The sequence below is a fragment of the Panthera uncia genome (genome assembly GCF_023721935.1).
Source record: "Panthera uncia isolate 11264 chromosome B2 unlocalized genomic scaffold, Puncia_PCG_1.0 HiC_scaffold_24, whole genome shotgun sequence".
In the NCBI taxonomy this organism is placed as follows: domain Eukaryota; kingdom Metazoa; phylum Chordata; class Mammalia; order Carnivora; family Felidae; genus Panthera; species Panthera uncia.
The window spans coordinates 15,814,455-15,842,399 of NW_026057580.1; the positions used below are offsets into that span (position 1 = coordinate 15,814,455).

At 41.4% G+C, this 27,945-nt stretch overlaps 1 protein-coding gene across 1 annotated transcript in view; it reads left to right on the top strand.

Annotated features, from left to right (window-relative positions):
- Window positions 1-6,407: 6,407 nt before the first annotated feature.
- OPN5 (opsin 5) overlaps window positions 6,408-27,945 on the top strand; it is a 27,422-nt gene continuing 5,884 nt past the window's right edge. The window contains exons 1-4 of the mRNA XM_049653779.1: window positions 6,408-6,537; window positions 10,459-10,578; window positions 14,571-14,741; window positions 18,563-18,897. Coding sequence (XP_049509736.1) covers window positions 6,408-6,537; window positions 10,459-10,578; window positions 14,571-14,741; window positions 18,563-18,897 — 756 coding nt within the window. The remainder of the gene's footprint in view (window positions 6,538-10,458; window positions 10,579-14,570; window positions 14,742-18,562; window positions 18,898-27,945) is intronic.

Below are 27,945 nucleotides of genomic sequence, written 5' to 3' on the forward strand. Positions count from 1 at the left end.
TTTCTTTTCTTTCTTTCTTTTTTTTTTTTTTTTACCAGATATATTGTGAACCTCCTACTATGTCAACAAAATAGATCAACTTCAGTTTTTAAGAGAAGAATTTGACAGGAAAGGAAAGGGGCCATGGCACGAGATACCTGTGTCCAATCGAGAGGCAGAGCGTGAGGTAGAGAGGAGACTGTCTCAAGAGGAGACAGTAGAAGAAAGAGCCAAGGAAAACTCCACTTCCTTGTCCTTAGTAATCTCCTTCCTGTACCATGATGGCCGATCGCTGGGGGTGAGGGGCAGAGATGTTTGGTTCTGTGTTGTTGCTACCTCATCATGAAACACTAGCCTAACGAGTGGCACAAATTTCTGGAGTTGATGTCAAAATGAATCTAGCCACAGACCCTTTCTCCTGCAGGCATATTGTGGGTAATCCTTGAGTCAGTAGTAAAAATGGGCAAACCCCCACCTGACAAAGACCTATAGAAGCCATCCATAGGACTTCTAAATTTTTAAAAGAATTGTGTTGCCTTGCATACATTTTATTTAACGCTACAAAAATTTACCCCTCGAGTTTCAACTTTCGCTGTTTCATCTTTCTTTCACATCCTTCTCCTAGCTCCTGGTTGCCTCTTTGTTAACTTTTTGGACATTTCATGATCTTCATGCTCTTTCAAAGGTACCCATAGATTGTATTGTTTCCAGCTCCTTTCTCTGGGCTGTAATTGATGAGAGCCGTACCACCCCTAATTTCAGCTCTATTGGCTGTTGCAATGTATCAAGTAACTAATTTCATAAACTCCCTCATGTTAATCTTCACGGGTGCCGATAGATAAACTTTTTTATTCTCAGATAACGTGTATCTGGCAATAAATTTGATAATCCTGTAAGGTAAAAAAAATGGCAAAACTTTCAGAGGCCAGAGTAGGATAAAAGCAGGTGGGGAAGCTCATTTTGGGCAGAGAACTCTTAAAACACTTTGCATAAATAGCCATCCACATGCCCAAGCTTTTTGCCAACTCCTGCCCAACCCCAGAGAAACCTTAGCGGACAGAAGGGAAAATCTATTGCCTCACATTTTTTGAAGATAATTAATTGTAAGACTGAATAAGCTTCAACAGAATTGCACTGTCATCCTTGATACTAATTTATTTGTGTTTATCTCCTCATTGGAGGGGCCTCTTTGCTGTTGTCTTCTCCATAGCTGTTAAATAGCTGTTTTGTAAGTCCGTTCAGTTTGGACGTGAGGACTTGGGTCTGCCTATGCCTCAAGTTACCTTTTAGTTAAATTTTTTTTTTAATGTTTATTTATTTTTAAGAGAAAAAGAGAGAGAGAGAGAGAGAGACAGAGACAGAGGGTGAGAGGGGGAGGGGTTGAGAGCAAGGGAGACACAGAATCTGAAGCAGGCTCCAGGCTCTGAGCTGACAGCACAGAGCCTGACGTGGGGCTCGAACTCACAAGCCATGAGATCATGACCTGAGCTGAAATCTGCCACTTAACCAACTGAGCCATCCAGGTGCCCCACCTTTTAGTTTTTATTGTGGAATCATAAAGGATTTTTTGTTTCAGGTGAATTTTAGTAACACAAAATATTTAACATTTTTATGAGTGATGAGGAGTGGGGATGTTTTCAAATTTTTCAGTAATAAGGCTGTTATGAGAACAGTCTTAACGAGTATAACTCATGGTCAAAAGGACCATTAATTAGCAAATGTGAGAGCAGTAGAGTATATTTTATTGCTTAAAGGCTCATGCTGTTGTGAATAATGTGAATAGTAACATATAATTTACTCCAAGAGGTTTACTTTATATCTTCGCAGAGAATCATAAATTCAGGGGGGGATCTTGAGAAGCCATTTATATTTTCTCCACCTTTGGACAGGAGATTTCTCTTGTAACCTTCTCACACCTTCCCTGAAATATTTAGTCCCTTCAAATAAGTACTTACAGTGTTATGTGGTTTTTCCACAGTAGCCAAAAACTTCTGTATTTCAATTTATTTTATTTAAAAAAAATTTTTTTTTAATGTTTATTTATTTTTGAGACAGAGAGACACAGAGCAAGAACAGGGGAGGGTCAGAGAGAGAGGGAGACACAGAATCGGAAGCAGGCTCCAGGCTCTGAGCCGTCAGCACAGAGCCCCATGCGGGGCTCGAACTCAAGGACCGCGAGATCATGACCTGAGCTGAAGTCGGCTGCTTAACCGACTGAGCCACCCAGGCTCCCCTGTATTTCAATTTAAAGCTAAGTTTCTCCACCTGCCATATACTTTGAGAATCTCGTCACAGATGTGTTATTTTAATCCTCGATTCTTTAATGTGGTTTACTCCAGCAGCATTTCCCTGCGTATGCTGTCTCTTGGAACGCCAATACCAGAAGACAGTATTGTGACAGAAAAGAAGTTTCCATGGTTACAAAATTTGGTAGGCCCTGCATACTATTGGACTCTCTTGGACATGATCTTATTGTAGCTATCACAGTCTCCGGAAGTTGTCCGTGGACCACAGTACTTAAGGAACAACTAGAACGCAGTCAGCAACCAACATATCAAAAAGCAAAAATAAGTGTACAGGTGATTCAGATGTGCAGCTGGGCGAGAACCATCGGTTTTGTTTGCAGGATCCTATCCCAGGGCACGGCAGATATGGGGATGAGGGTTCTGAGTACGTGGGAAGATGGAATGGGAAGCTATGTGTCATGGGCGGTCTTCAAGCATAGGAGGTAAAATGGGAAAACAAGTACCCAGACAGCCTTATTGGATTTACACAGTGACGTAACTCAGTCCTATTCAGTGCTGAAAAAGAAATTCCCTAAGACAGATCTTTGAACAAGTAGAATCATGCCTATATGTTGCAGTCATTGTTTTAAGTAGTACAGTTAGTCTTGTTCTGCAGACAAACTCGTGATGGTCACATTGCTACATCCTGCTTTGATCCTACTCCAGTGATGGAACATCACCTCCACAGAGTAATGACGGTGATCCCATTGCCAGCGGTGCTCTTTTTCTATGCATTGGTTCCTCTACCTTTCTCCTTTAGGGCTAACAGTTATTCTGCGCACGGGTAGGTAAACCAGAAGAATGAAGTAGATTAAGCATGATGAGGGACTGCTCAGAGAACTTTAAGGAGTGAAGAGAGGCTCTTTTTTCAAGTAAGTTAGCGAAGGAGGCAGATTCACCTTTCAAAGGATGTGGACTGTGGGCAGGGGCCTGAAGGTCAACTGGAATATAAGTAGACTAGGAAGAAAGGGAACAGATGCTACACGTAGGGGGAACAGCATGTGCAAAGGGGAGAGTTGAGAATGAGCTTGTAGTGTATGAGGAAGAGTGGAGAGTCCCCAAACAACCAATGTATTTAGGGGTTTCTACTTCTTCTCTCACTCTGCCTCAGGAAACTACGTAAGTCATGTTTTTGAAAGGAACCGGAAACACCTACCCTCAAGTGTTTTATTGTCAAACTTGAATAATACAAATTCTGATCAGTGGGTCCAGAAGGAAATAAGCTGACCTATGATGCATCAAAAGCCAGTCTTCTGCCAGGCATTTTAGGCCCTACAGAACAAGATCCCATTTACCAAGCCATGGTGGCTCTCACTTCTCACCATCACAGACTCTATTCCAATGAAGCAGACGTCTTCCAGTCCTTACACACTTTATGGTCATTTTTGCCTCCAAATCCTTGCTTATGCCCTCCATGCACAGAAAACCCTCTGTGGTTCTCATTGCCCATTAACCTGCCCATCTAGTTAGTTTCTCAGATTATAAAATTATTTCCTTGCCTTCTGTTTTAAAATATTATTGTCTAAAACCAAGTATGTCAGCATTCCAGGGGCACCAGGGTGGCTCAGTTGGTTAAGCGTCCAACTTTGGCTCAGGTCATGATCTTACCATTTGTGAGTTCAAACCCCGTACTGGGTTCTCTGGTGTGAGCACAGAGCCTGCTTTGGATCCTCTGTCCCTGTCTCTCTGCCCCTCCACAACTAATGTTTGTTCTCTCTCTCTCTCTCTTTCTGTCTCAAAAAAAAAAATAAAAAACGTAAGTCAGCATCCTATTGTTTTATATTCTTATATTATTATTTTCTGATCATTAATTGCATCTTGTTTTTTTTTTTTTCTGTCCCAAATGATATAGTCCTTCAGGCTAGCTAAATCTATGATACATATCTCTTATCCTGCCTTATCTTGGGTTAATAGATGTTCAATAATTACTTCAATTGTTACCAAAGCATACATTTATTTAGCATAAGACCCTGAGGAAATTTGTCATTCAATAGCTGCATTCTCATGGATGGGCAAGTTTCAGAAAAGTTAAGTGTCCTAGCACCGCAATAACTAGATGGCACTCCCCATGTACAGTGTGCTTTCATATCCAGTGTCATACTGTTTCTACAAGAAGCATGAATGGTGGGTAAGCATGATATTACCCATTTTATAGATGAAGTGACTGTGGTCCAGAGAGTTGAAATAATCTGCTCCAGATCAGAGGGTGGATGTCACAGCAGGACTCAAACCCTCATCTTATGGTTCTGAATCTAAAGTGGAGGACAGGACTGGGCAGGCAGTGGGAATGGGGAAATCTGCGGTGAGGAGAGAATTTACCGGAAGGAGGGACAATCAGAAGGGTATTAGGAGTTCTAAAGATGAATTTGGACTTGGGGCAAGACTTGAGATGGTGGGGGGTGGGGGGGCGGGAGGTTGGCAGCCAGAGATTTCTCCTTCCAGAAGCTCCAGTTCTTACAGCTCCCAACAAGAAGGATTTTGAATGAACACCAACCACGTGACTGTCCTCAAACTGTGCGTGGTAGGAGACAGTAGCTCCAGACACCGGTTCATCAGGAGGGTCACGGGTGGGTGGAGAAGTCCCATTTTGGCTCTAAGTTGGAAGTTAGGAAAAGGTTAGATCTGCGTCTTTTGGAGACGTTGAATGGCATCCTCAGATCTCTGCTCATCAGTCTTTCACCAACTGTGGGGCACAGGACTCTAAGTTCAACTTGCAGGCTGATGGGTTCTGTCCCAAATGGCTTCCTAGGGGGCTGAACAATGACATCTATTGGTTCAATTTGACATAGGTTCAAAAGTGGTAGAAACATCCACGCTTAGTATCCCCCCCCCCCCCGCCAAACAAATAATAATAACCATACCAGAGGAAGTTAAGATATCAGCAGGATGCTCTATCTCAGGAGCATCACACCAATCAACTTCCAGCATTGGGGATATTGTGTAATGTATACATATTTTTTTTACAGGGCCCATCAAAGACTTTCTGTAAGGCTTTTAAAGTCAAAATTCAGTAGAAAACACTAGGGCCTGTGTGTTTCGGGAGTTTCTCATTGCTCAAGATCTCATCCTGGAGCAAGAATAAGATAATTTAGGAAATGGATTTGAAGGGGTGATGGAATAATGAAATTGCTTTCTGCTTTAGGAAACTTGAACCCCAAATCTTCCTGTGCATGAGCCTTGTGAATTACAACCAGGATTGCACTCCTCTCTGAGAATGTCAATATATCCTTTAAAATCTCCTAGTTGTTAACTTCACTTAGTAAAGAGTCTACGTTCTTTTGTATTCAATGCTCTAATAACTAATGATTCTATTTCTTCTTTTAGAAAAGTGCCAAAGTCCGCTGAACATATAACTGATAGAGATGCTCTTTTGGGCAATTTGGATAATTAAAAATATATCATACGCTGTCAAATTAAAAAAAAACATTTTATATATTTATAAAATATATATTTAAAAATTAAAAAAATGTTTATTTATTTATTTTGAGAGAGAGAGAGAGCACGTGCACATGGGAGGGGCAGAGAGAAAGGCAGAGAGAGAAAATCCCAAACAGGCTCCACAATGTGAGCACAAAGCCCGATTTCTCACAAACTGTGAGATCATGACTTGAGCCAAAATCAAGAGTCACCCAGTTAACCGATTGAGCCATCCAGGCACCCCTATGATATATTTTAAATATTGATGGAATGTTTTCCCTCTCTTCCCCTTTATATATATATATATGTGTGTATATATATATATATATATATATATAATGTATACTTCCTATAATATCTTCTCTTAGCTCAGACCTTTATAAAAATTGCTAAGAAACAGTAAAATGGATGGAGCTTGGTCTTCAATGTCTTATTCACCCAAGGGAGGGGTGAAGTGAAGTGACAAGAGAGTAGCAATGATAAAGAAGTAAGATAATGCAGGCTTGAATAATCTATCTGCACACTGAATAGTTGAATACTGACATATCTGGGTCATTGAAGAAAAGTACTAAAGTACTCACTGGTTATTAGTTGGGGAATCAAGTCTGACCCCGGGAACTTGCTTTGCATTGTAAAACAGGTTATGGGATGGTTCAAGTGGCTTATTCGGGTCTGGTGCCATTTCTACTGATTTGCTTTTCAGGCTCCTGGTCGCTTGAAGAGAGCATGGCGCTAAACCACACTGCCCCGCCCCAAGATGAGCGCCTGCCACACTACCTTCGAGAAGGGGACCCCTTTGCTTCCAAACTTTCCTGGGAAGCGGATCTAGTGGCTGGCTTTTACTTAACAATAATTGGTAAGCTTCCTTAATTTTTCTGTGCAAAGGCTGCGTGTAGGAAATTCATGGGCTAACGTGTTGACTTTGCACAAGGATTCAGATAGTTATGTAGATATTTTGAGTGGAACTGGAGAGTGGGAAGAAGGTAGAGGATGGGGTGGCATTGTGAAATTCAGTGAATGTTTCATAGAAATGACTCTATTATCTTTATTATTAGTGATGGATATTCCCTTGATCATCATAGAACTTTTATAGCAAAATCACTTATCCTGAGACTATTTTGGTTGCTTTGGGAGTAGGTTTGTCTTCTGAATAGTAAAATTAATGATAATGATATCTTATTTAAATACAGTGGTTCTTTTACTTTTTAAAAAATGCTTTTGATATAATCATAAGATGATAGGCTCAGAAAGGACCCTAGAAATCACCTCCTCTTCTCATAATTGAGGAACTGTCCCCGGACTGTGGTGACAAGAGACACGCTAAGTTTATTTGCACCCAAAGTAGAGTGGCCCCATGATGGCATCACTAAGTGATTTTGGTGAGAGGTGGAAAAATGTATTGATAATAAAATGGGAGTAAGCCCAGGGTCAAAAAGTTTTATGCATAATCCAGAACATGGTGCACCTGCTTCCAGACTGTGCTTTCCAGTGTGGTGGCCATGTGTGGCTGCTGGGTACTTGAATGGTGACTTTTCCAGAAGATGTGCTGTAGTGTAAATATACGCGAGATACTGAACACTTAGCACTAGAGAAAATAATGTAAAGACAGCTCGTTAAGGATGTAAAGAAATTGACTACATGTCAAACTCACAACATTTCGGGTATACTAGGTTAAATATATTACTAAAATCAACTTAGTAATTGTCTTACTTTGTTTACTGCGGCTAACAGAAAAGTTTGAAATACATACGGCTCACATTTCTGGTTTACACTGTATTTCTATCGGACAGCAGTAGCCTAGCCGATTAGAATTCAACCACAAAACTTCTTAAATTTAAAACTGGTGTTCTACATTTGGGTAACCAGTGCACAGGTGGGTTATGTCTTTGGGGGTGTCTGCCTTTAATCTTTTCAGATTTGGGTCAAGCTTTGTTTCTCTCTCCTTCTCTCCCTCTCTCTTCGTCTCCTTCTCTCTCTCCCATCTATTTATTACGGGGTAAGAATTTCATTTAACCTCCTGAAATTAGAAAACTCATTAGAAAAGTCTGGAGACACCTCTATGGTCAGTGCTTGAGGCAAAAGGAATTGATGAGATTGAATCAGAAATTCCATGCAGAGGGATTCCCTGGGTCCTTGGCTTGATTGTTAGTTATTATCAGATGATTTAAATTCTGCTTCTTGTAAATGGACCCTCATGTCCTTTCAAACACAAGTATATATTGAGTGCTCATTCTTTGCCACTGTTTAAATTTCTGGGAATACAGCAGTGAACAAAATGGGCAAATTCTCTTTCTGGACAGGGACCATCTGATAGTAAAATCCACACTGCATTTTCATTAAACACAAGTACTTTCAATTATCAGAAAAGGCACAACAATTGACATCTTATAAATTGAATTTGTCTCAGTCAATTGCAAGAATTGGTTTAAAAAAAAAAAAAGTAGCATCTCTAACCTGACAAATTTCTCCAGATAACACAAAAGAGGGAGGGATCACAGTCCATTCCCTGCGCTGGCAGGGAGGATCTCAGGAAGAGAGGTAACCAGGCTGGGTGGGTTTGGGCAATCAGGAAAATTTCTCACTTGTTTTATTTGGGGATGGAAGGAAAATCCACAGTCAGTTTGAAATGGGCATGCTGGGGTGAAGCTAGAAAAATAGGTCCAAAAAGAGTCCCCAAACAAAGGGAATATCAGATGACTCAGGGAGCTGGGAGTGGAGCTGAAGATATGTTCCAGAACAGCCATTCAGGGTGAGGCCAGGGTCATTTGGAGGGATTTAGACTCATCCTAGACCCAGTCTTGGATTTGGTGCTATGTCTGTTTTTCACCCCTCCTAAGATAGGTATGGGAATATGCCCAGATTCCTTTCAAGGAACCAGAGTTCAATGACATTCTTGGTGAGTTTGGTTAAATACTGGAAGTCTTAGGGAAAATTGGAAGATGAAAAGACAGATGTGACCTTGGATAGAGGAGAAATCAATTAGAGACCCATTTCCACCCTCAACCCTTTTACTATAGATACTTGGTTTATTATTAACAGTCTGTATATGAGATTTCATTGTTTTGTATTCAGAGTGAGAGTCAGGATTTTGATCATCAAAAAACATCCCCCCCCCCCCCCCCCCCACCTTTAGCTTCTTAATCTTGTTTTCCTTTATCATCAAAAATAAGTTTGCATTCTCTTGATAATCCCCTCCAGAGAAGATTGCCTATGGGAATAATCTACATGCAGCTGATAGTTGACTTTTTTTTGTGATAATGCTTTGGGCACTGGGTGAAGCCTCATGAAACATTAGTAAAGATAATTGAAGAAAGAAAAAGTAAGAAAATCCATATTCTCAAAAGAGAAGTAGAAAGACAAAGGGTGTTTAAAGGAGCTTTGTGTATCAAATATATATGTATACTTACTGTTTTCAATCTTCTTGGATACAAAGTAGAAGGCATTTGTTTGAACTTCTTCAAGCCATGTCTTCACTTTTTAATATCCCAGTGTGCCTTGCTAGCTGGTCTCCTTTAATGAGATGTAGGCTTCATTTTAGGTGCTTTGCTCTAGAACTCCCTAATCTCTTCTATTTTTTTTCCTCTTCTGTCTTAAGAAAGCTAAAGAGGTTTTAACAGACCATTAGGCAGCGCTGACTCCAGGAATTCATAATTTCCTAAGAGCACAATGCAGTTCGTTCCTGGTGGTTTCATACCATCAGCTGAAACACACATTTCTTTCCTTGCCCCTAAAATGAATTGTGGTGGAGAAGTAGAAATTAACATAGAAAAATCTGGGTTTCTCCTGTTAATACTCTCCTTATTCCTTACTACTAAAGGCAGCTGTACCAGATTCTCATTTATACACAGCTACACTATGAAGCAAGAATTCCTGAAGAAATCTACTCTACATGTTAAGCTATGGAAGTAGGTGTATTCTTTTCTTAAATAAAGTCAGTAGGGATTGGGTCTTTTTTGGATTTAAACTGGGTTTGTAAGAACTTTTGAACAGTATCATTGTAATGCCAAAGCCAATTAGTCATTAATAAAAGGATATAAAAAAGTGGGAACACATTTATACCATTATTGGTAGGTTGGAGGGTTGAGGGTCACTTTCCCTCCCTTTGGTGGGAGGGGGAGAGCCATACTATCAACTGTCACCCACTTCCCCTTAAGACCTAGTCCAGTAGAAGCAGCAGACACCCAGCGTCCATGTGTCCTCAGGAGGCAAGCAGTCCCGGGATGTGTCTCCAGGAGATGACCCTTTCCTTGCAGGGGTTTACGCCAGCCCTATCTGGCCTCTGCCTCTCCTGACTGCTGGTGCTCCCTCAGGAGTCCACGGCGATAGTGAAAGCACCCTGTTTGGTTGGGGTCACTTCAGCGTCAGAATTTATCAAGAGCCAAGGGCTTAACCCTACTTCTTAGAGGGAGGGAGTTCTATAAAGCCAATACCTGGTAAAAGTGGCTGAGGAAGTACTCCATCTTGGGGGCCAGTACAAGAACTGACCATGGGGATTCCCACAGCCTCCTGAGCTTCACTGGGAAATTAGCAGTTCCTTTTTCTGGGTAAGTGCAGTCTTATGATCCCTGACTCCTATCCCTTTGGAGGCAACCCATCCCTCGCCTGTCACTCGCAACTCATGCTTTTTACTTCATCTTCTTAATTGAGATTTTTATTTAGAGTCCTCTCACTACCCTCTAAACCTATGGTGTCCATTTTTGAAATTGAGAAGTGTTTCATAACCGAGGGAACCCCAAATCCTAGTGTTAACGGCGGGAATTTATATTTTTCCTTGTAGGGATTCTGTCCACATTTGGAAATGGGTATGTCCTTTATATGTCTTCTAGACGAAAGAAGAAGCTGAGACCTGCGGAAATAATGACTATCAATTTAGCAATCTGTGATCTGGGGATTTCAGGTAACACAACCGTTTCTTCTTTGGGGGTTTGAGCTGTGCCCCATTCTCAAGTCCTCACTGGCCCAGAGATCACCCCTCCCCCATCTCCTTTTGCTCCTCCCTTCACACACCATCTTTACAGAGCTTGTGGTAAGTCAACAGAGTGTGATCAGGCTAAACAGATCATCCATTTAACATTTATTGAGTCCTTTCTGTGTGCTGAGCACGTTAGGTGCAAGGAATACAATTTGGAATAATGCACGATACCTTCTAAGGCTACACCTCAGAGTGTACCAGCTAAACGATTTAGAAGACAGAAACTTACAGATCATGGTTTTGAGCTCTTTTATACCCCTGCTGCCCTTTTGGAAATCTGTTAAACACCAAGGGAGGAGGTCTTAAAGCTTCAGTATGAACGGGTGCCTGGGTGGCTCAGTCGATTGGGCGTCCGGCTTCAGCTCAGGTCATAATCTCGCAGTCCATGGGTTCGGGCCGCATGTTGGGCTCTGTGCTGACAGCTCAGAGCCTGAAGCCTGCTTCGGATTCTGTGTCTCCCTCTTTCTCTACCCCTCCCCCACTTGCACTCTCTCTCAAAAAATAAATAAACATAAAAAAAAAAAAACAAAGCTTCAGTGATGGGTGAAGAAGTCTGAGAAGCGTGCCTGGGTGGCTCAGTCGATTAAGCAGCCAACTCTTGATTTCGGCTCAGATCATGACCTCATGGTTCATGGGTTTAAGCCCCCATCAGGCTCTGTGCTCACTGCACAGAGCCTGCTTCAGATCCTCTGTCTCCTTTTTTCCAGCTCTCTTCCACTTTCCCTCACTCTTTCTCTCTCTCGCTCTCTCAAAAATAAATAAATGTTAAAAATTAAAAAAAAACAAAAAACAGTCTTGAGATGGTCTGAGAGGTGAGTACAGGAAGAGGGGAGGGCTGTCTTGCTGATATATTGAAATATGGCTTCAGGACTGATTGATAGTGTAGGAAGCTTCCAGTTCAGTTCTGGAAATTGGAAATTGGCTGCACAAAAAAGTCACTTGGGGAACTTAAACAAACAAAAAACAAAAGCAAAACCCAAAAACAACAAGAAAAAACCAAACAGCAACAACAAAACACACACACAAAAAATCCCCCTTAGAACCTCACCGCTGGGTTTCATACCCAGAATGTTTATTTACTTGATTGAGAATGTTACCTGGGCATCAGGATATTTAAAATTGGTATTACCAGGTAAGTTAATGTGTGGCCCAAATTGGAAACCACTGGTTTATTTGTTGCTTCTTTGGATCCTCTGATAACCCAGCCAACGAGGAATTGGAATAAAATTTCTCTTTTACTGTAATTTACTTTTAAAATATAAATGATTTTGGATAAGTAGCCTCCCTTTGCTTTCATCTATAAAGTTCCAGGGTTGCCTAGATACACTCAAATGTGCCTTTGGATCCCAAATTCTGCTGATTGGAGTATGGTCTTAAGTTACTAGAATTGGGGAAACTGAGTTCAAACAGTACACATCAACTCCTCTTTCCACTGGAAACTTTTCAGCAATTTCCCACCTCAAACGTCCCTATTAAAATGTTTTCTGATACTTGGTTCTTCCTTCATCAGTGGATTTTTCTGCGGCTGCCAATCTCCAAAAACAAGGCTCAATAATAAGCCTCTACTGTTGAGTCACTGTTTATCACCAGATGTGCTACCCCTGAGAATTTGCATGGCCTTCCTTACTTGGGAAGACTTTACGCAGTATGGACAGGCTTAAATATCAGGAGCTCTTATGGGAAATGCACGTGCACATTAAGAGAAGCATATTACATCATACCCCATGGGTGAAAATCGCCAAGACGAACCCTGGCAATTTGCAAAGCCGAAAAATGACTGCCATTTTAGCGATGGCCACACGATGGCGGTGTCACAACATAAATGATAGCTTTCCCGGTCAACTCCTCCCTGCTCACCCCCAACCGGTTTGCCCCTGGTGTTGAACATAAAATGTTCAAATGAAACCCGCCATTTCATCCACATCCCTCACCAGAGAATACTACCAGGTTCATGTTTAAGGCCGAATTAGACTAAACTTGAATAAAAAGGTCCTTAATTGGTCTGATACATTGAAAATGCTTCCCACCAAGCAAACCTGCTCTACAATTGCACAAACCACCTCATTATTCTGCATATGTCTTCAGAGTAATTCACCAAGAAAACATTTTCTTCCATGTGCTTTTGCTGATGAGCCCAGATCATTTTTCAACTTCTGAGTATCTCTAACACATTTCCCATTCCAGTAAACCTTAACAATATTTGCCTGTTTTATTTATTTTTTCCTGGCCCACTGTATTCCCTTATAAGCACCTTGAAGTGCATACTAGACACCAGGTGTATTTCATCTATGTGACTAAGATGGCTCACAATTGTGCATATGAAGTAGAATCACCTGGGAAGCTAAAAGAACAAAAACTATATTGAAGTATATTGATGCCTGAGCTTGTTCCACATAAATTAAATCAGACTTTCTGGGGGTTGGCATCCTGGACATTGATTATTTAAAGTAAAACAGGGGCACCTGGGTGGCTCAGTTGTTTAAGCGTTGGACCCGGGCTCATGACCTTGCTGTTCTTGAGTTCCAGCCCCGCATTGGGCTCTGTGCTGACAGCTCAGAGCCTGGAGCCTGTTTCGGATTCTGTGTCTCCCTCTCTCTCTTCCCTTCCCCTGCTCATTCTTTGTCTGTCTCTCTGTCTCTCTCTGTCAAAAAGAAACATTAAAAAAAATAAAAAATAAATAAAGTAAAACAAAAGGAAGCAAAGCAAGACAAAACAACTCCCCCAGTGATTTTAGTGTGCAGCCAGAATGCAACCATTTTATTAAGTGGAGAAGGGAGAGGCATTCTAGATGACATTCTGAAGGTTTACCAAAGGCTCTATTCCAGAAGGAAGCTTAAAATAGTCCCAGGCCCAACAGATACTAATTTCACTCCATCCGAGTCACCTTCACTTGTCTTTTGCAGCCTTTAGCACCCACCCAGCTGACACTTACCTTAAGCGTTCAGTTCGTGTCTCCTCTGCCTGGAACATTTCCCCTCTAGATACTTGCTTGAGTTCTCTAGCAGTGATTTAGACATCTTCCTAAATGTCATGTGCTCAGAGAGGTCTTCCCTGATCCCCTTATGTGAAACAATTTCTATCTATCTCCTTCCGTTTCATTTTTCCTCACAGCACTAATGACTAACGATCATTCCATCGTGTCGTATCTTATATTACAAATTATGTGTTTCTCTTCTCTGCCCTCCCTATTATAAAACGCATTTGTCTGTCTTGACCTCCACTTTGTCCTCTAGCACCTTGCTCTGAGGTTGTTACATAAGAGACACTGAATAATTATTTGCTGAATAAGAACCAGTCCTTTTACACTCAGTATCCTCACTGACAAGAGGGCAAGACCACTGGGATTGAAAGCTCTGAAATGGGGGTGTAAGTCTAGCACTAGCTGTCACGACCACTAGAGGAGATGTGTGTCTCACTCACAGAGGCACTCGAGAAACACGTGTTAACTGGCTCCACTTTCAAGAACTCGGTGTACCTCTGTCTACTGAAGAAGGGCCACACCTGGGAGGCGGGGGTAGGACGGGGCTGGCACCCGTGACTAGGGGTTCCTCGGTTTTCCTGGTGCAGAAAGGTTAGAGAACCTCATGATAGAATAGATCAGACGGAGGTTTTAGAGAGCTTCCTCAGCACTATTCCCTCTGGGTGCGTGAAGATTGAATGTGATAGCTGAATGCAAAGGGTGCAAAAAATAGAAGAATGTTTTCTAGAATGTAAAAAACACAAAAACACTAGTGGAGGCTGAAGGAATAAATAGTTTAAATCCCGGAAGTCTGGGTCTGGTTGTAAACCAAGGCAACCTACCATCGACTAAAATAGCTGTATCTCTTGTCTGAATAGACTAACTCAACAGGGAGTTGAGGCAGGTGGGTAATTTTAACTGGAGGGAACATCCCTTGACAAATTGCTTGGCCCTCTAGTTGTAGGCAAACCGTTCACCATCATCTCTTGCTTCTGTCACCGCTGGGTGTTTGGCTGGATTGGCTGCCGCTGGTATGGATGGGCTGGATTTTTCTTTGGCTGTGGAAGCCTTATCACCATGACTGCTGTCAGCCTGGATCGATACCTGAAAATCTGCTATTTATCTTATGGTAAGTACGAAGGTTTCTTGTTCCCTGATAGACAAAACTAGTGGACTGTCAGACTGTACCTATTGTACCGATAGGTCATGAACAGAGATTGCTAATAACCTAAGAGACCAAGGGTATTTCTATTCATAGCTCATTTTGTTCTAACATATGTTTAAAGACTTGAACCTGTGTCCATATAGGTTTCTCTTAATTCTACTTTTATAGGAAATTCTGGTGTGTGGCTACAATGCTTTTGGAAAGTATCATTTCCTTGTGTAAAGTGTGTAAGCTTTGCTGTGCAGACAAAGAAATAAAATGCATTGAAAGGATGTTAGTTCCGAGATGGTTTAGTTGGTTCCCCACATGGTAAGTGTAATTGTTAGAAAGATGTTTCTGATCCTCATTGAGGACTCAGGCTCCCCATGATTTCAGAGATAAGGAATTCCAAAGAGTCCGGGTCCAAGTTAGAAAGCTGTGCTGCCGTGGGGGCAAGAAAGGGCACGTGCAGAAATGTCACTCAACGTTCTTTTTGTAGTCTTGTAGGTAGAAAGATGAGGGAAGAGCCCGTCATAAAAAATTTTTCAGGGACTAAAGTTTTCTTTTGTTTTGTTTTTGTTTTTGCTTTTGTTTTTAATAATTAGAGCATTCAACATGCTAAAAATACATTTTTATTGCTTTTGCTTCCTGGGTTTCTGCGAACTTATTGAACCCAAAAGAGAAGCATTTGGGCCCTCACGTTTAATATTGAGAACGAGGCACAACCAGGGAATAATACTGGCTCCGTCTGGATAAAACTGCTCTGTGTGTTAATCCGTCAACCGTCTCATTGACGTTGCGACCATGGAGTCGGAGGATGGCCTGGAGCCTGAGGGGGGAAAGATCAAGTCAACTTGATGCTTTCAGTGTGGTAGAATTTTCCTTTATATTTTAAGAGTTTATAGTCCCAAACTCCAAGGAAACCGTTCAGAGGGAGGGTAAGGTCATGGACCATCATCTTCACGACCTAGCACTTTTTTGTTGTTGTTTTTAAATTTGCATCTCTTTTTCTAAACAGATTAAAACTTCCACTAGAAACAACTTAAATCAGAATTTCCAATGATATAAAAAAATATTCGATTGTATATATACTGGATGACTTCAGAGTCAAATTCTTTCTATAAACTTATTTTTGGTTATTTCAAATAAATTTTAAATATACTTATAGATTTTATAGATGAGAAGGCAGAATTTCCACTTCTTGGGGATATTTAAGAAATTCTACACCTTGATGTCTCTGCTTTTTAAATATTTTCTTGGATGTAGGCGTGGTGTCAATGAAAGAGATGATCCTGCCCACCCCCAGAATAATTGCAGGGCATCTCTCCATATGGGAACTGTATATATTTTTCCAGCTTCTTTTAAGATTGAACCTCAATAGAATGGTTTCACCATTTGCTTTGACTCATGCTTAAGCCCTCTACACAGTGTCTTAAAATGTTGGAATTAGAAGACCGCTTGGGAACATGTAGACCTTTCTCCCATTAATGTGATAAACTGTTTTAAGGCATCCCTGACAGACAGCCACTTGGCCTCTTCTTGAATAATTCCAGTGACCAGTGACGGGGAGCTTACTACTGCACAAGGCAGCCCATTCTCTGATTGGTCTGCTCTCATTGTTACAATGTTATTCCTTATATTGAGACAAAACTGCCTCCCAGTAACCTCCACCCATTGGTCCTAGTTCTGACTTCTGGAGCAACACAGAACCAATCTACTAATCTACTCCCTCCTGTACTTGACAGCCTTTCACCACACTCGAATGTAAGTATCCAACACCTCGCCAAGTAACCCTAACCATAAATGCTTATACGTATGCCTATGCACATCCCCCTAAATATATGTGGTTATCCGTGCCAGTGTTTTACCCATTATAATGGACAAGCAAGAGCTGACATAAATGTGGCTACCTGATCCTTACCTCTATCTGGTTGGGCTTGAGAAATTTGCATTTTGTGATAAAAAAATGCCATGTGTTTGAGAAAAATAGAGACAATAGAATACAGATACAATCTGTTATATTTCTTGCGAGAGCTGAGGCAAACACAAGACTGAAAAATCATGCTACTGTAGTCCTTCGTAGCTTGCAAATCAGGCCTGGCATTGTTTCATTGACCTCTTATCAAAACCTGTCAGCAATGTACGTCTTATTTACTCTGTTTTACTGCTAAGAACATGGGTGTCTAGAAAGGTTACATGAAAAGGGTCAAGTCCTATAAACGAGAATTAGGCTGTACTGACTTCCCAAACCATGTGGCACTGAGCAGAGGCAGGCTGGAGTCTGTGATGAAGAGATCATTTGGCTTTTGTTGAATGTGTTCCGATATTTCTTCTCTGCTACTCCAAACCAAGGCAGTAAGGATTCCCTTCTCCAGCCCTTTCTCTTTGAGGTGATAAATGGGGTGTGAAGGTAATTTTCCCGGTAGGCTGCAGCACTTAGATCAGGCTACCCTGTCTTTGGTGGGTGTGTTGAACTTTGGAAAATGATCACTAGTGTTCTACAGCGTTTTTTTTTTTTTTTTTTAGATGACTACATTGTTTCTTCTTCTTGGAATTCTCTTTTGGTTGATGGAAACTATTCCTGAAAAACCTAGAGGTTAATTTTGTTTTCCTGAAAATATTTCCACAGAACTACTCTTTCTTTTTTAAAATTTTTTAATGTATATTTATTTTGAGTGCACGCACGTGCGAGAGAGAGAGAGAGAGAGAGACAAAGAGACAGAGCACAAGTGGAAGAGGGGCAGATAGAGAGGGAGACACAGAATCTGAAGCAGGCTCCAGGCTCTGAGCTTGTCAGCACAGAGCCCTACGTGAGGCTCAAACCCATGAACCATGAGATCATGACCTGAGCTGAAGTCAGAGGCTTAACCAACTGAGTCACCTTTAATATTTATTTGTTTGAGAGAGAGAGAGAGAGAGAGAGAGTGCCAGTTGGGGAAGGGCAGAGAGAAAAGGAGAGAGAGAATCCCAAGGAGGCCCTGTGCTGCCAGCACAGAGCCTGATACAGGGCTCAATCTCATGACCGTGAGATCACAATCTGAGCTGAATGCTTAACTGACTGAGCCACCCAGGCACCACTCCACCCCAATTACTTTTGCAGAACATGATACAATCTAACTAAATCCTCTACCTCTCTTACCATGGCTGTGTGAGCATGACTGCTGTGTTAGTAACGTTCGAAGGTTCAAAATCTGCTCCCGTGAAGCAGGGTCAGTCACTTTAAGGTCACAGGCAGTAATGGTGGTGGCCCACCGACCCCCACCAACAAGTGCTTATGAGGACAAATGAGATGAGAGACATGGAAGATTTTAGGGAGAAGGGTATTTAAAGGCACAAACAATGTGTTACCATTTCCACCTTTCCCAAAGGACTCTATCTTGGATGAACCATTGATACATGGTTTTTGGCGCTTGGTCCTTCTGGTCTACCAATGGGCCTTATATTGGATAGGATCTCAAAGGTCATTCTAGATGCTTTCTTAAGATCCTTCCTTCATCGTCTTCGGCACCCTCTCATCTTTCTACTGCCCCTCCTTCCTCAGCTTTTGTCCCTTCCCCTCCCAAGGCTCCCGTGTGCCTATGGAAACCTTCCCTGTGAAAGCACTTCTAGTTTTATTTGCGTGGAAAAAGGCCCATGCTCTGGAACTTTTCTCCCTTCACTCCACTCTCCCTCAGAGCTCAGTTATCTGACCACTTCTCCCAGAATCCAATGGAATAACTCTTTGGATGTGGAATTTGACATATCGAGGGGAGGTATTTGGGTACAGGGCAGATTACATCCCGGTAACGCTTTTCTTCTACCTCCAGGGGTTTGGCTGAAAAGAAAGCACGCCTACATCTGCCTGGCAGTCATCTGGGCCTATGCTTCCTTCTGGACCACCATGCCCTTGGTAGGTCTAGGGGACTACGCGCCTGAGCCCTTCGGAACCTCATGCACCCTGGACTGGTGGCTGGCCCAGGCCTCCGTGGGCGGCCAGATTTTCATCCTGAACATCCTCTTCTTCTGCCTGTTGCTCCCAACGGCTGTGATTGTGTTCTCCTATGTGAAGATCATTGCCAAGGTTAAGTCCTCCTCCAAAGAAGTAGCTCATTTCGACAGTCGGATACATAGCAGCCATGTGCTGGAAATGAAACTGACCAAGGTAACTACAGTAACAGTTTACAGAGGTGTTTTGTAATCAATTAAAACATCGTAGGGCAAAGAGGATAGGGGATGCTAGGGACTGGGGAGAACTTAGAGTCCCTATTCTTTACATACTGCTCAGCTTTGCTATTATTTATCTAAACCTTTGTAGTGTTTCTTTTTCTTGTTTCTGTCTCGCATTTACACACACACACACACCCAAACACATCTGATATTTACTTAATTTGTATGGTGGATCTACTGGGAGCTTATTCTCTCTATTGAATAAGATACTCTTGGTTCTCAAAAATTATTCAAGTCATAATAAGAATAAGTTTTAAGCATCATGAGATGCCTCAGAGTATTTGTAGTTTTGTACGGACGTTGGTGGGTGTGAAGGACATTCTGTCACCTCGCATTATTTACCATGTCTGCTGTCCTATGGGAAGCTTATCTTAATGCAATATAATTCCTGCAGGGTTGAGTTTCTTGGTAAATGCTAACGTCAAGGTTGACAGCTGTTTAGGCATTGTAGTGTAAGGAATGGAACACACAGTTTGAAAACAGACTGGGGTTTTCATTCCATGACCAACACCTGTGAAGTTTGTGACCCAGAGCTAGACACTGAAATTCTTTGAATCTCTGTTTCCTCACTTGGGCAACAAGAATAGTACCATTGATCTCATTGGATTGTGGTGGAGATTCAACGAGATAAAGCAGGTTATTCTGTCATTTGGTGCATAGAAGGTGTTGAAGAAGCCGCAGTTCCTTTATTCTCTTGTAATTTTAAAGAATTCTGGGAAAGTATGAGGCAGTGGTCTTTCCACTTTCATCCTGTCTTACCTTTACGTTGAAAAATATCTTTTCTGCACACACATCAATATAAATGACATGCAGCTAACACCGTCAAACTGTATATTTGACACTAGGACATGCTAATTTCCATTTTACTTTTAAAGATGCAGAAATAAATGCAGATTAAGGTTCTAACCATTCCTTTTGGTCCCAACCAATCATATTACTGATATCCCACTTTCACGTGTCCTCACAACCTACTTGGGGACCACTTGTCTCGGGACCTATAGTAACAGTTCCCTCTAGACCCGGGGTCGCTTCTAATAAGTCAGGGCCTTGGTTCTAGTAATATTCCTCTCTTCACACTGCAGATGTTTCGAGATGGTGCAAGGGTGTCTTGGTTGCAAAGTGTGAGCTAGAGATTCTTCATGGTTCTGGTTGACTTTTCCTTCCTGAGCTCCACCTGCTGAATAAAGACAAGCTCCGAGGGAAGTTTTCATCACTGCAAATCTATGCTCATAATCTAATCATAGAGTAATTCTATTGGGATGAAAATGCAGAATCAGGAGTCATAATCTACTTCTCTCTTATAATTGGTTGTAAAATGGAAAGAAATGTTTCCATAAAATCCAGGATCAGGAATTCAGTTCTTCATTTCTAGCTCTCCTTTTTGCTCTTATCTGTGATTAAAAAAAAAACAAAACAAAAAACAAAAATTAATCCAAATAAATTAATCCAAGTTAATTTCGGATTACATTTAATCCAAACCCTACTCAGGACCAAGTACTGTTTTCGGGACACAGTAAATACAACAATAATAAAAATTTCTCTTCTCAGTGCTTTATGAAAATACGCCCAGAGAAACATCGTATCATCCGTCACACTCGTAGGTGGATTTGAGTTCAACTTGCAGCCCCGTTATTTGGCATAGCAGAAAGCTGCTCAGTTGTCATCTGACTTCCTCTCACTTCTTGCCACCCTCTAATGATATCGGCTTCAAGGCATTTTGATGGTCTTGATCAGTGAGTCCAGATCCTGATTCCCATGGGGTTCTTCTCCAGTTTCTCTGAGTCTGTTGTTATTCATCATCTGGTCTCTGGTTAATGGAATTGCCTAACTCCACCCACAGCCAACTTTTATAAATACCCTGGCATCTTGTTCTTTGTGTATTCTGGCGGGTGGGCAATTTGGTGAATGATTCTGAAAATCATTATGCATAGGAGGTGAAACTCAGCACACACCATTTAATTTGGGTTGTGGTCATCATTCTCCTTGACCTGGACTGGACTGTATAGATCAAGTATGCAGGCTTACTCAGCCCAGATCAACCAGAGAGATATTAAATGAAAAGTGTAGGCATATATATGTATGATTTTATTTTATACGCATCTTCTTCTAACATACACTAAGTGGCATTATATTACATATAATGTCTATATTGTATATGTTATATATTATCCAATATGTCTGCATCTCATTTGTATATATAAAACTTACATTAAAATAGCCTGAATATAACATGCTTCTAATTACTTACACTTAAACACAAAAAATGTAAATCAAAATTCAACCCACATTGATAAACATAGCTTTCTATTTTGGCATCTTCTGTGCTAAATTTGAAATGTTTTCAATTACTAGTTAATTTTGATCTTGATTTTTTTTTTCTACTGAGTAAAAATAAGTAAAAACAACCTGATACTGGGCCTTTTCGTCGTCTGAGAAAGCTTTTCCTCCATTCAACTACCTCTTAGGACTGAGCAGTTTGCTCATTCAGTTGGTGCTTCTGATCTTTTAGAAAAGCCTGGTCTGAAAGCTTACTACTTAAAGCCCACTTCCTTGGATTCTGGGGTCAAAATCATTTACTTTTCTGGGGGCTCTAATTATTTCCAGCTGGGTTATTATCTGGGCCTGCATTTTGCCAGGCTGGTCTTATCAACCTAGAAATTGACATTCCATTTACAAATATCTCTGTAGTTTGTAGTTTTCCTCTAATTAATTTTTTAAAAATGATGCTTTTGCCAGCCTTTTCTGGTAGGCTGAGATTTCACAAGAGTGCAAACAGAGGTGTGCAAAAAAAGCCCAAGAAATAAAACAAACAAACAAAAGCTCTTTATATTTCTATGACTCAGTATAATCTCATTTTCGTGCCTACATTTGACTTTGTAACGCAAACTTAATATTAGACAATCAGGATAAGTTCAGTTGCTTTGGGGTTTTCCTCCTTCTCCCAGGGCTATGTATAAATTCCAGGGAGATTTTCAGAATTCCGTAGTGTCAATGGGTGGGGGGGGGGGGCTCTTGGTCTGGTTGTTCATTTATTGACCCTGGTATTGCTGAGATATTTAGGTTTCTTTCTGATCTCAGTCATCAGCCGTCATGGGTCACTTTGCATCCTGCTTGTTCCAGTTAGAAGGTCTCTTTAGGCTCGTCAGCAATTCTAGTTACTTCCCTGTCCTTTGACTGCAACTCATCATGTGTATTTTGGGAGCTTGGCTGGGACCCTGGGAAGTTTCCTGCCCTGGGACCCTGGGACCCTGGGACTCTGGGAAGGACCCTGGGAAGATATCCCTAAATGCATTAAGGGTCTTTTGCTCCCCCAACACCAACCCTGGCCCCTTGTGTGTAGTTCAGTGGAGTCCCTCAGGACAATTTCTCAAGGTCAGTTACCAGCTCCTCGGCGGTCCCTTCACCTTCGAGCTGTAGGCCTTTTACCCACTCTTGGGTGGGAAACCTGTAACCACGTGCATGCCTCTAAAATTGTTCCCATTCAGTAAGACTGATGCTTCCAGGCCTGCAAGTTTCTGGCTGTGGATGCTCGATGTCATTTTTCTCACATCCGAATCCCCTTTCTCTCAAGTATTTTCTCTCCTGTAAGTTTCAAATTTCTATTTTAAAACTCACAAGCTGAGAAATGAATGTTTTACTTCTTTGGATATTTCTGCTTGAAAAAATCTTCACACAATGCACTGAACACTCTTGCTTCTGCTTTAATGAGGGGGGTGGTGGAGTAACAGGAAGAAAATACCAGAAGCACAGACTAATTTTTCCAAATATTATTATGTGGTATGGATTAGTACTTCATATTTATTCATTTAACACATGTAGATCATCTATAAGTTCCAGGTCTGTAATTAGTATCTAGATCCTTTGGGATCTGGATTTCTGCTCATTTCCCTTATTTCCACCAAAACGCCTTCCTGATCGCCCCTGGCTAGTTGAAGTCCCTCTGTAATGGGCCATAGGAGCACTTGGAACATTCGCTTTATTGAATCCCACGCTGGTCCCTCTTCTTTGCTAGTAGGTAGGTGAGCGCAAGTGCTACGCGTCCTGTGTGCTTCTGAGCCTCACTGCCTAGGGCCTCCTAGACGCTTAATCATGATCACGATAATGAATACATAATTGAATAAACTAAGTTCATCTAATTACCTTGATGAGCGGTAAGTGGTCCCTTGACCCCTGGCTGGAGATCCTCCGTCCCTTTCATAACTGAGAGGCATTTTGTTTTGCTTTGTTCTTTCACCCTGAAGTCTTTTTAAAAATCACAAATGTAAATCTCTGCTTTCCTCAAATGATTATCTCTCTTTTATTGTGCATGGAGTGTTATTTATCATGGAGGGGTCATAGTCAGAGAGCCCCCCCCCCGGGGAGGCTTCTGGGTCAGTTTGTGGGAAAGTGGAACGGCATTGCTTTTTATTTTTTAAACCGATTAATTCATTTCCTCTGGTTCTTCATAAGTGCTCTTAGTTTAAATGTCACTTCTCAGAAGAGCATTGCCCGAATTGAATTCAAATCTTCCTATTACAACGTGTCACTGCTGTCTTTACATTTTCTTCTTAGAGCTGGTTCTGACTTATAATTAATTTATGATTGCATATTTATTTTTGTGATTATTTGCTCAATGTCTGGTTTTAACATTAGTCATTAGTTGTTACTGTGGAGTAACAACTGTATCATTTTGTTCGCTTTGTGTCCCCAGGACATAGCACAATACCTCAAATATATATATATATATATATATACACACGCACAAACAATTATATATATATTATACAATAATGTCATATGGTATAACATATAATTGATTATAGTATATTAATGTAAGTTAAATATAAATAAATATGAATAAAGATGTATACATAAATATATGTTAAAAATATATATTTGTTGAAGGAAAGAATTGCAATTAGGAATCAATCCCAGTTTTGCCTGTGACCCACTTTAGGGTCTCAGTGAGCTGATATTTGTTATTTATTTTGGCTGCCAGTGGCTGAACCCCTTTCCATGTTTGGAATTTCTGTGTTAAGGAACTTCCAACATTTTGAGTCTTGCTGGGGGGTGGAGGGGAGGAACAATATGTCTGAGCAAAGGATGACTCCTAATTTAAAAGATACAGAAGGACCAGTCATGAATTTTCCCAGATTCCCTTGCAGCTGGAGTATAGCCATAACCCTAGGCTCCAGCCAGTCTGTCTCAGGAGCCAGTGTCACCAGCGAAGGGGCAGGGAGATGACCCCTGGGGGCATGGCTGCAGCAGCAGTGGTTTCTGCATCAGGGCCAGCTCAGGCCATCCGTTTTGGGTGTCATTTCTGTGTGGTTGGCCTCAGTCCTATGTCCAGCATTCCCAGTGACACTCTGTCCTAATCAGCCCATTCCTTTTCTGTCTCCCTTGGCCAAAGTCAAGTTCTGTTACTTGCAACTCAGAATCTTAACTGATTCACCTCGGAAAAACCACTTCACCTGGCTGGGCTTCGGTTTTCTCATCTGCGAGAGAAGGTGGGAGAGGGGAGTTAAATGCTATCTAAGTTACCTTCTAAGACTCTCAGGTTGTATCAAAACGGCTAGATTGGTGGATTAAGCACCCATGGCGATCACTCTTATTGCTAAAACCACTTTACCTCTCCACCTCAGTACGTTTTCCCTCTGAGTAGCGGTTTCCTCACCTTAAGGGCTTGGTTTATCTGTAATGACCAGTGAAGTCTCCCTTGTTTTGCAGAACCAGATAGTGAGAGTTCTTCAAGCCAGCCGCTGCCTCATTGGGGAATGTTGCGTTCAGTTTTAGACCAAAACCCCAAAACACAGATGTACAGAGCGATATGACCTAATTTACATCCTCTCCTTTCAATCTCAGCTTTTGCTTGTTTATAGAATAGTGGTATTTTAAGATTTGAGAAAGTTGCAGCTGGGAAGTGCAGAACACTCCTCCTTCTTGTATGTCTTTTTTTTTTTTTTTTTTAATACAAATTAATATTTTCTACTTGGATCACAACCAGGGCTCACATGATGGTAGACACATCAAAGCTGTCAGAATTCTTTTCTTTCTAAGTGCATGAAGAAGGGCCTTGGATGGTTGGCCTTAGTTGTCCTTCTATCGATTAAAGAGAAGGGAGGAAGAAACTCAAATGAGACATGCTTAGGGTTGTTGAATTCCTCTATTTCTTCAAAGGTGGCGTGCAAGCTATCACCACCCTTATTTTTGTACCTGTCAGGAGCTGAGGTTCCAGTGAAGGTAGGTCATGGTTAAGTTTATCACCTTCCTTCCTCCTTGCCATTGGTGGTGTCACTCAATGGCAGGCTGCTTGCGTGTGGGGGGTGGTAGCCGCGTACCTGGCATTGACTCTTGCATTATCACATCTTTTATTTATTTATTTTTTAAACTTTATTTATTTTGAGAAAGGCAGAGAGTGAGCAGGGGAGGGGCAGAGAGAGAGAGAGAGAGAGAGACAGGGAGAGAGAGAATCCTAAGCAGGCTCCACGCTAGGCATGGAGACCGACATGGGGCTTGAACTCACGAACGGTGAGATCAGGACCTGAGCCAAAACCAAGAGTCAGACGCTTAACCAATTGAGCCACCTGGGTGCCCCAACCATCCATTTCATTGTTCAAGGTAGTACACAGATTCAAAATGAGAAGCCTTACTCATATCTGGGCAAAGGAGCCTGGTGGAAGGAACTGAAAGGGCATTCTCAGAGAACCCGGGGTTCTGTCTCACTCACACTATGGAGGCAAACACAGTTGGAATCCAAACCTGAGTACTTCTCCATCTGTGATATTTGCACTTTTGCACACTGCCTCAGCACAGAGAGGGCAGGACATCCCTTTTTGGAAACCATGTCTGCTGGACTGGTGAAGATGAATTGGACCCACACATAGAGCCTTATGTAACTTGGAGAATTTACTTTCAATTCCACTGTTCTATTATTGCTTTAATTGATCGATTCGCTAGAATCAATCAATTATGGACAGTACTGCTTCTGGGACACTTCAATTAATGCCCTTGAATTTAGCTGGAACATACAGATATCCCTTTGTCCTCTGCAGCAAGGTATGTTTAAAGTGAACTGGGTTGCAGATGTGTGATTTTTTTTTTTTTTTTTTGTAGAAGCAGAACACATATTCTGTGAATTTCCTCCCACAAAAATTGCCTAATTTAAGAACTGAAGTTTTACTGTTTTCCAGTAAACCACAAGCCAGTAATAAAAGTGAGGCGATTAAAAAATAAACAACTTCGAAAAAGCTGACAGGTACAGGTGTCTGTGTTAGATCTGGTTTAAGGACACCTGGAAAAGAAAATTTGGAAAATGGAAATGAGGATACACTCAGAAATGAGGAAAGCAAGGAACAGGCTGATGAAAAATTAAACACGTTCCATGTTGAGTAGAAAGCACTGGGAAAATGAATGTAACATGCGAGATTTCTGTAGGGTGTATCTTAAAATGCCTTTAATATTTAATGTTTTAATGTTTAATATTTTGTGGAGTAGATTTTAACATGAGAAGATGGTAAAAAATGAATGTGGCTTCTGTTAACTTTGTATTCACTTCAAACATATAAGTAACATTCTGCAGTGCTTTTCCATCTAGGCTTTTATCCCTCTTTCTGCTTTAAACCTGATTTCTAGTCATTCATTTTAAAGCACTTAGCTTAATTCTAATCAGAAAAGCCACGATGATGCATTTGCTCTGTGTTTAAAAACCACAGTACAGTTAATTCTCCTATGTTCTTTTAAAAAGGATAACGTAATGCTAATGTTTGAAGTCCTTTGTCTTTCCATTGCACACTCTCATAAAAGTAGAAGATACATAAAATGCAGAAAACATTATGGACTGAGTGCCAATCTATTTTTTGTCAATGACTTTGACGGCAACCCAGAATGCAGCCTTTGCAATACTGTGAAATCATCATGTGAGTCACCAAAGGATAAAGGCAAGAGCTATGTTAAGTTCCCAGACATCTGCTAAAGCAAGTGTTATTTATACAGTTATTGTTTATTTGGGGATTTAGAAAAAGGCCCTCACTTTGAGCCCTGTGGCATCCTTTCTATTTACAAAAGAAGTCACACAGGCCAGACCAAACCAAATACAGTTTCTCCCGGGGAACCCTCTGCAGAGAGGTGGGAAAGCAAGCAGCGGGATTGCATGTGTGATCTGGGGCTGGGGGATAATTGTTAAGCACGGGCAAGTATTTTGGATCAGGACCCCAAAGGAAGGCTGCGGGACCCCAACACAGGGCTCAGGACTTGAAGGAGGTCCGCGCTCACTTCATTCATCGCTATGAGATTTAGACTCTATTTGTAAAATGGAACGAAATGAATGTAACTGATGTGTGTCTCAGCGGCAGTTCATTTTTAGAGATGAGCCTTGAACTTCTTGGGTGGAATTTTATAACATGAGACTTCCAGTAGGTGTTTCAGACTTCTTTCTTGACACGGCCCACAAATATGGGGGTCTCAGGGCAAACACCCTGCTGCTGGCTGTTCGGAGGTCAAGTAGGGGTAGGACCATTCCCTGCATATAATAGCTCTGCTCTCATGCGTATTGAAATGCACATGTGCTCAAATGACTTTGTTATAAAACAAAACAAAACTTATCCGGTTGAATTTCTAAAACAAAAAAGCATGCACGAATGTTGTTGCTTTAACTATTACTAATAAAGCATTTTGTGTCTCATTCTTCATCCTTGATCCACTACGCTAGCTTGTCATGACCTTCATACCGGAAGCTGTTATTTTCCTTCTTGAATAAGAGGATGGGGGTGAGGGGCGCCTGGGTGGCTCAGTCCGCTAAGCGTCCGACTTGTCTCAGGTCATGATCTCACCGTTGGTGAGTTTGAGCCCCGTGACGGGCTCTGTGCTGACAGCTCCGAGCCTGGAGCCTGCTTTGGATTCTGTGTTTCCCTCTCTCTGTTCCTCCCCAGCTCACACTCCCTCCCTCTCAAAAATGAATAAACATTAAAAAAAAAAAAAAAAAAAAAAAAAAAAAAAAAAAAAAGGG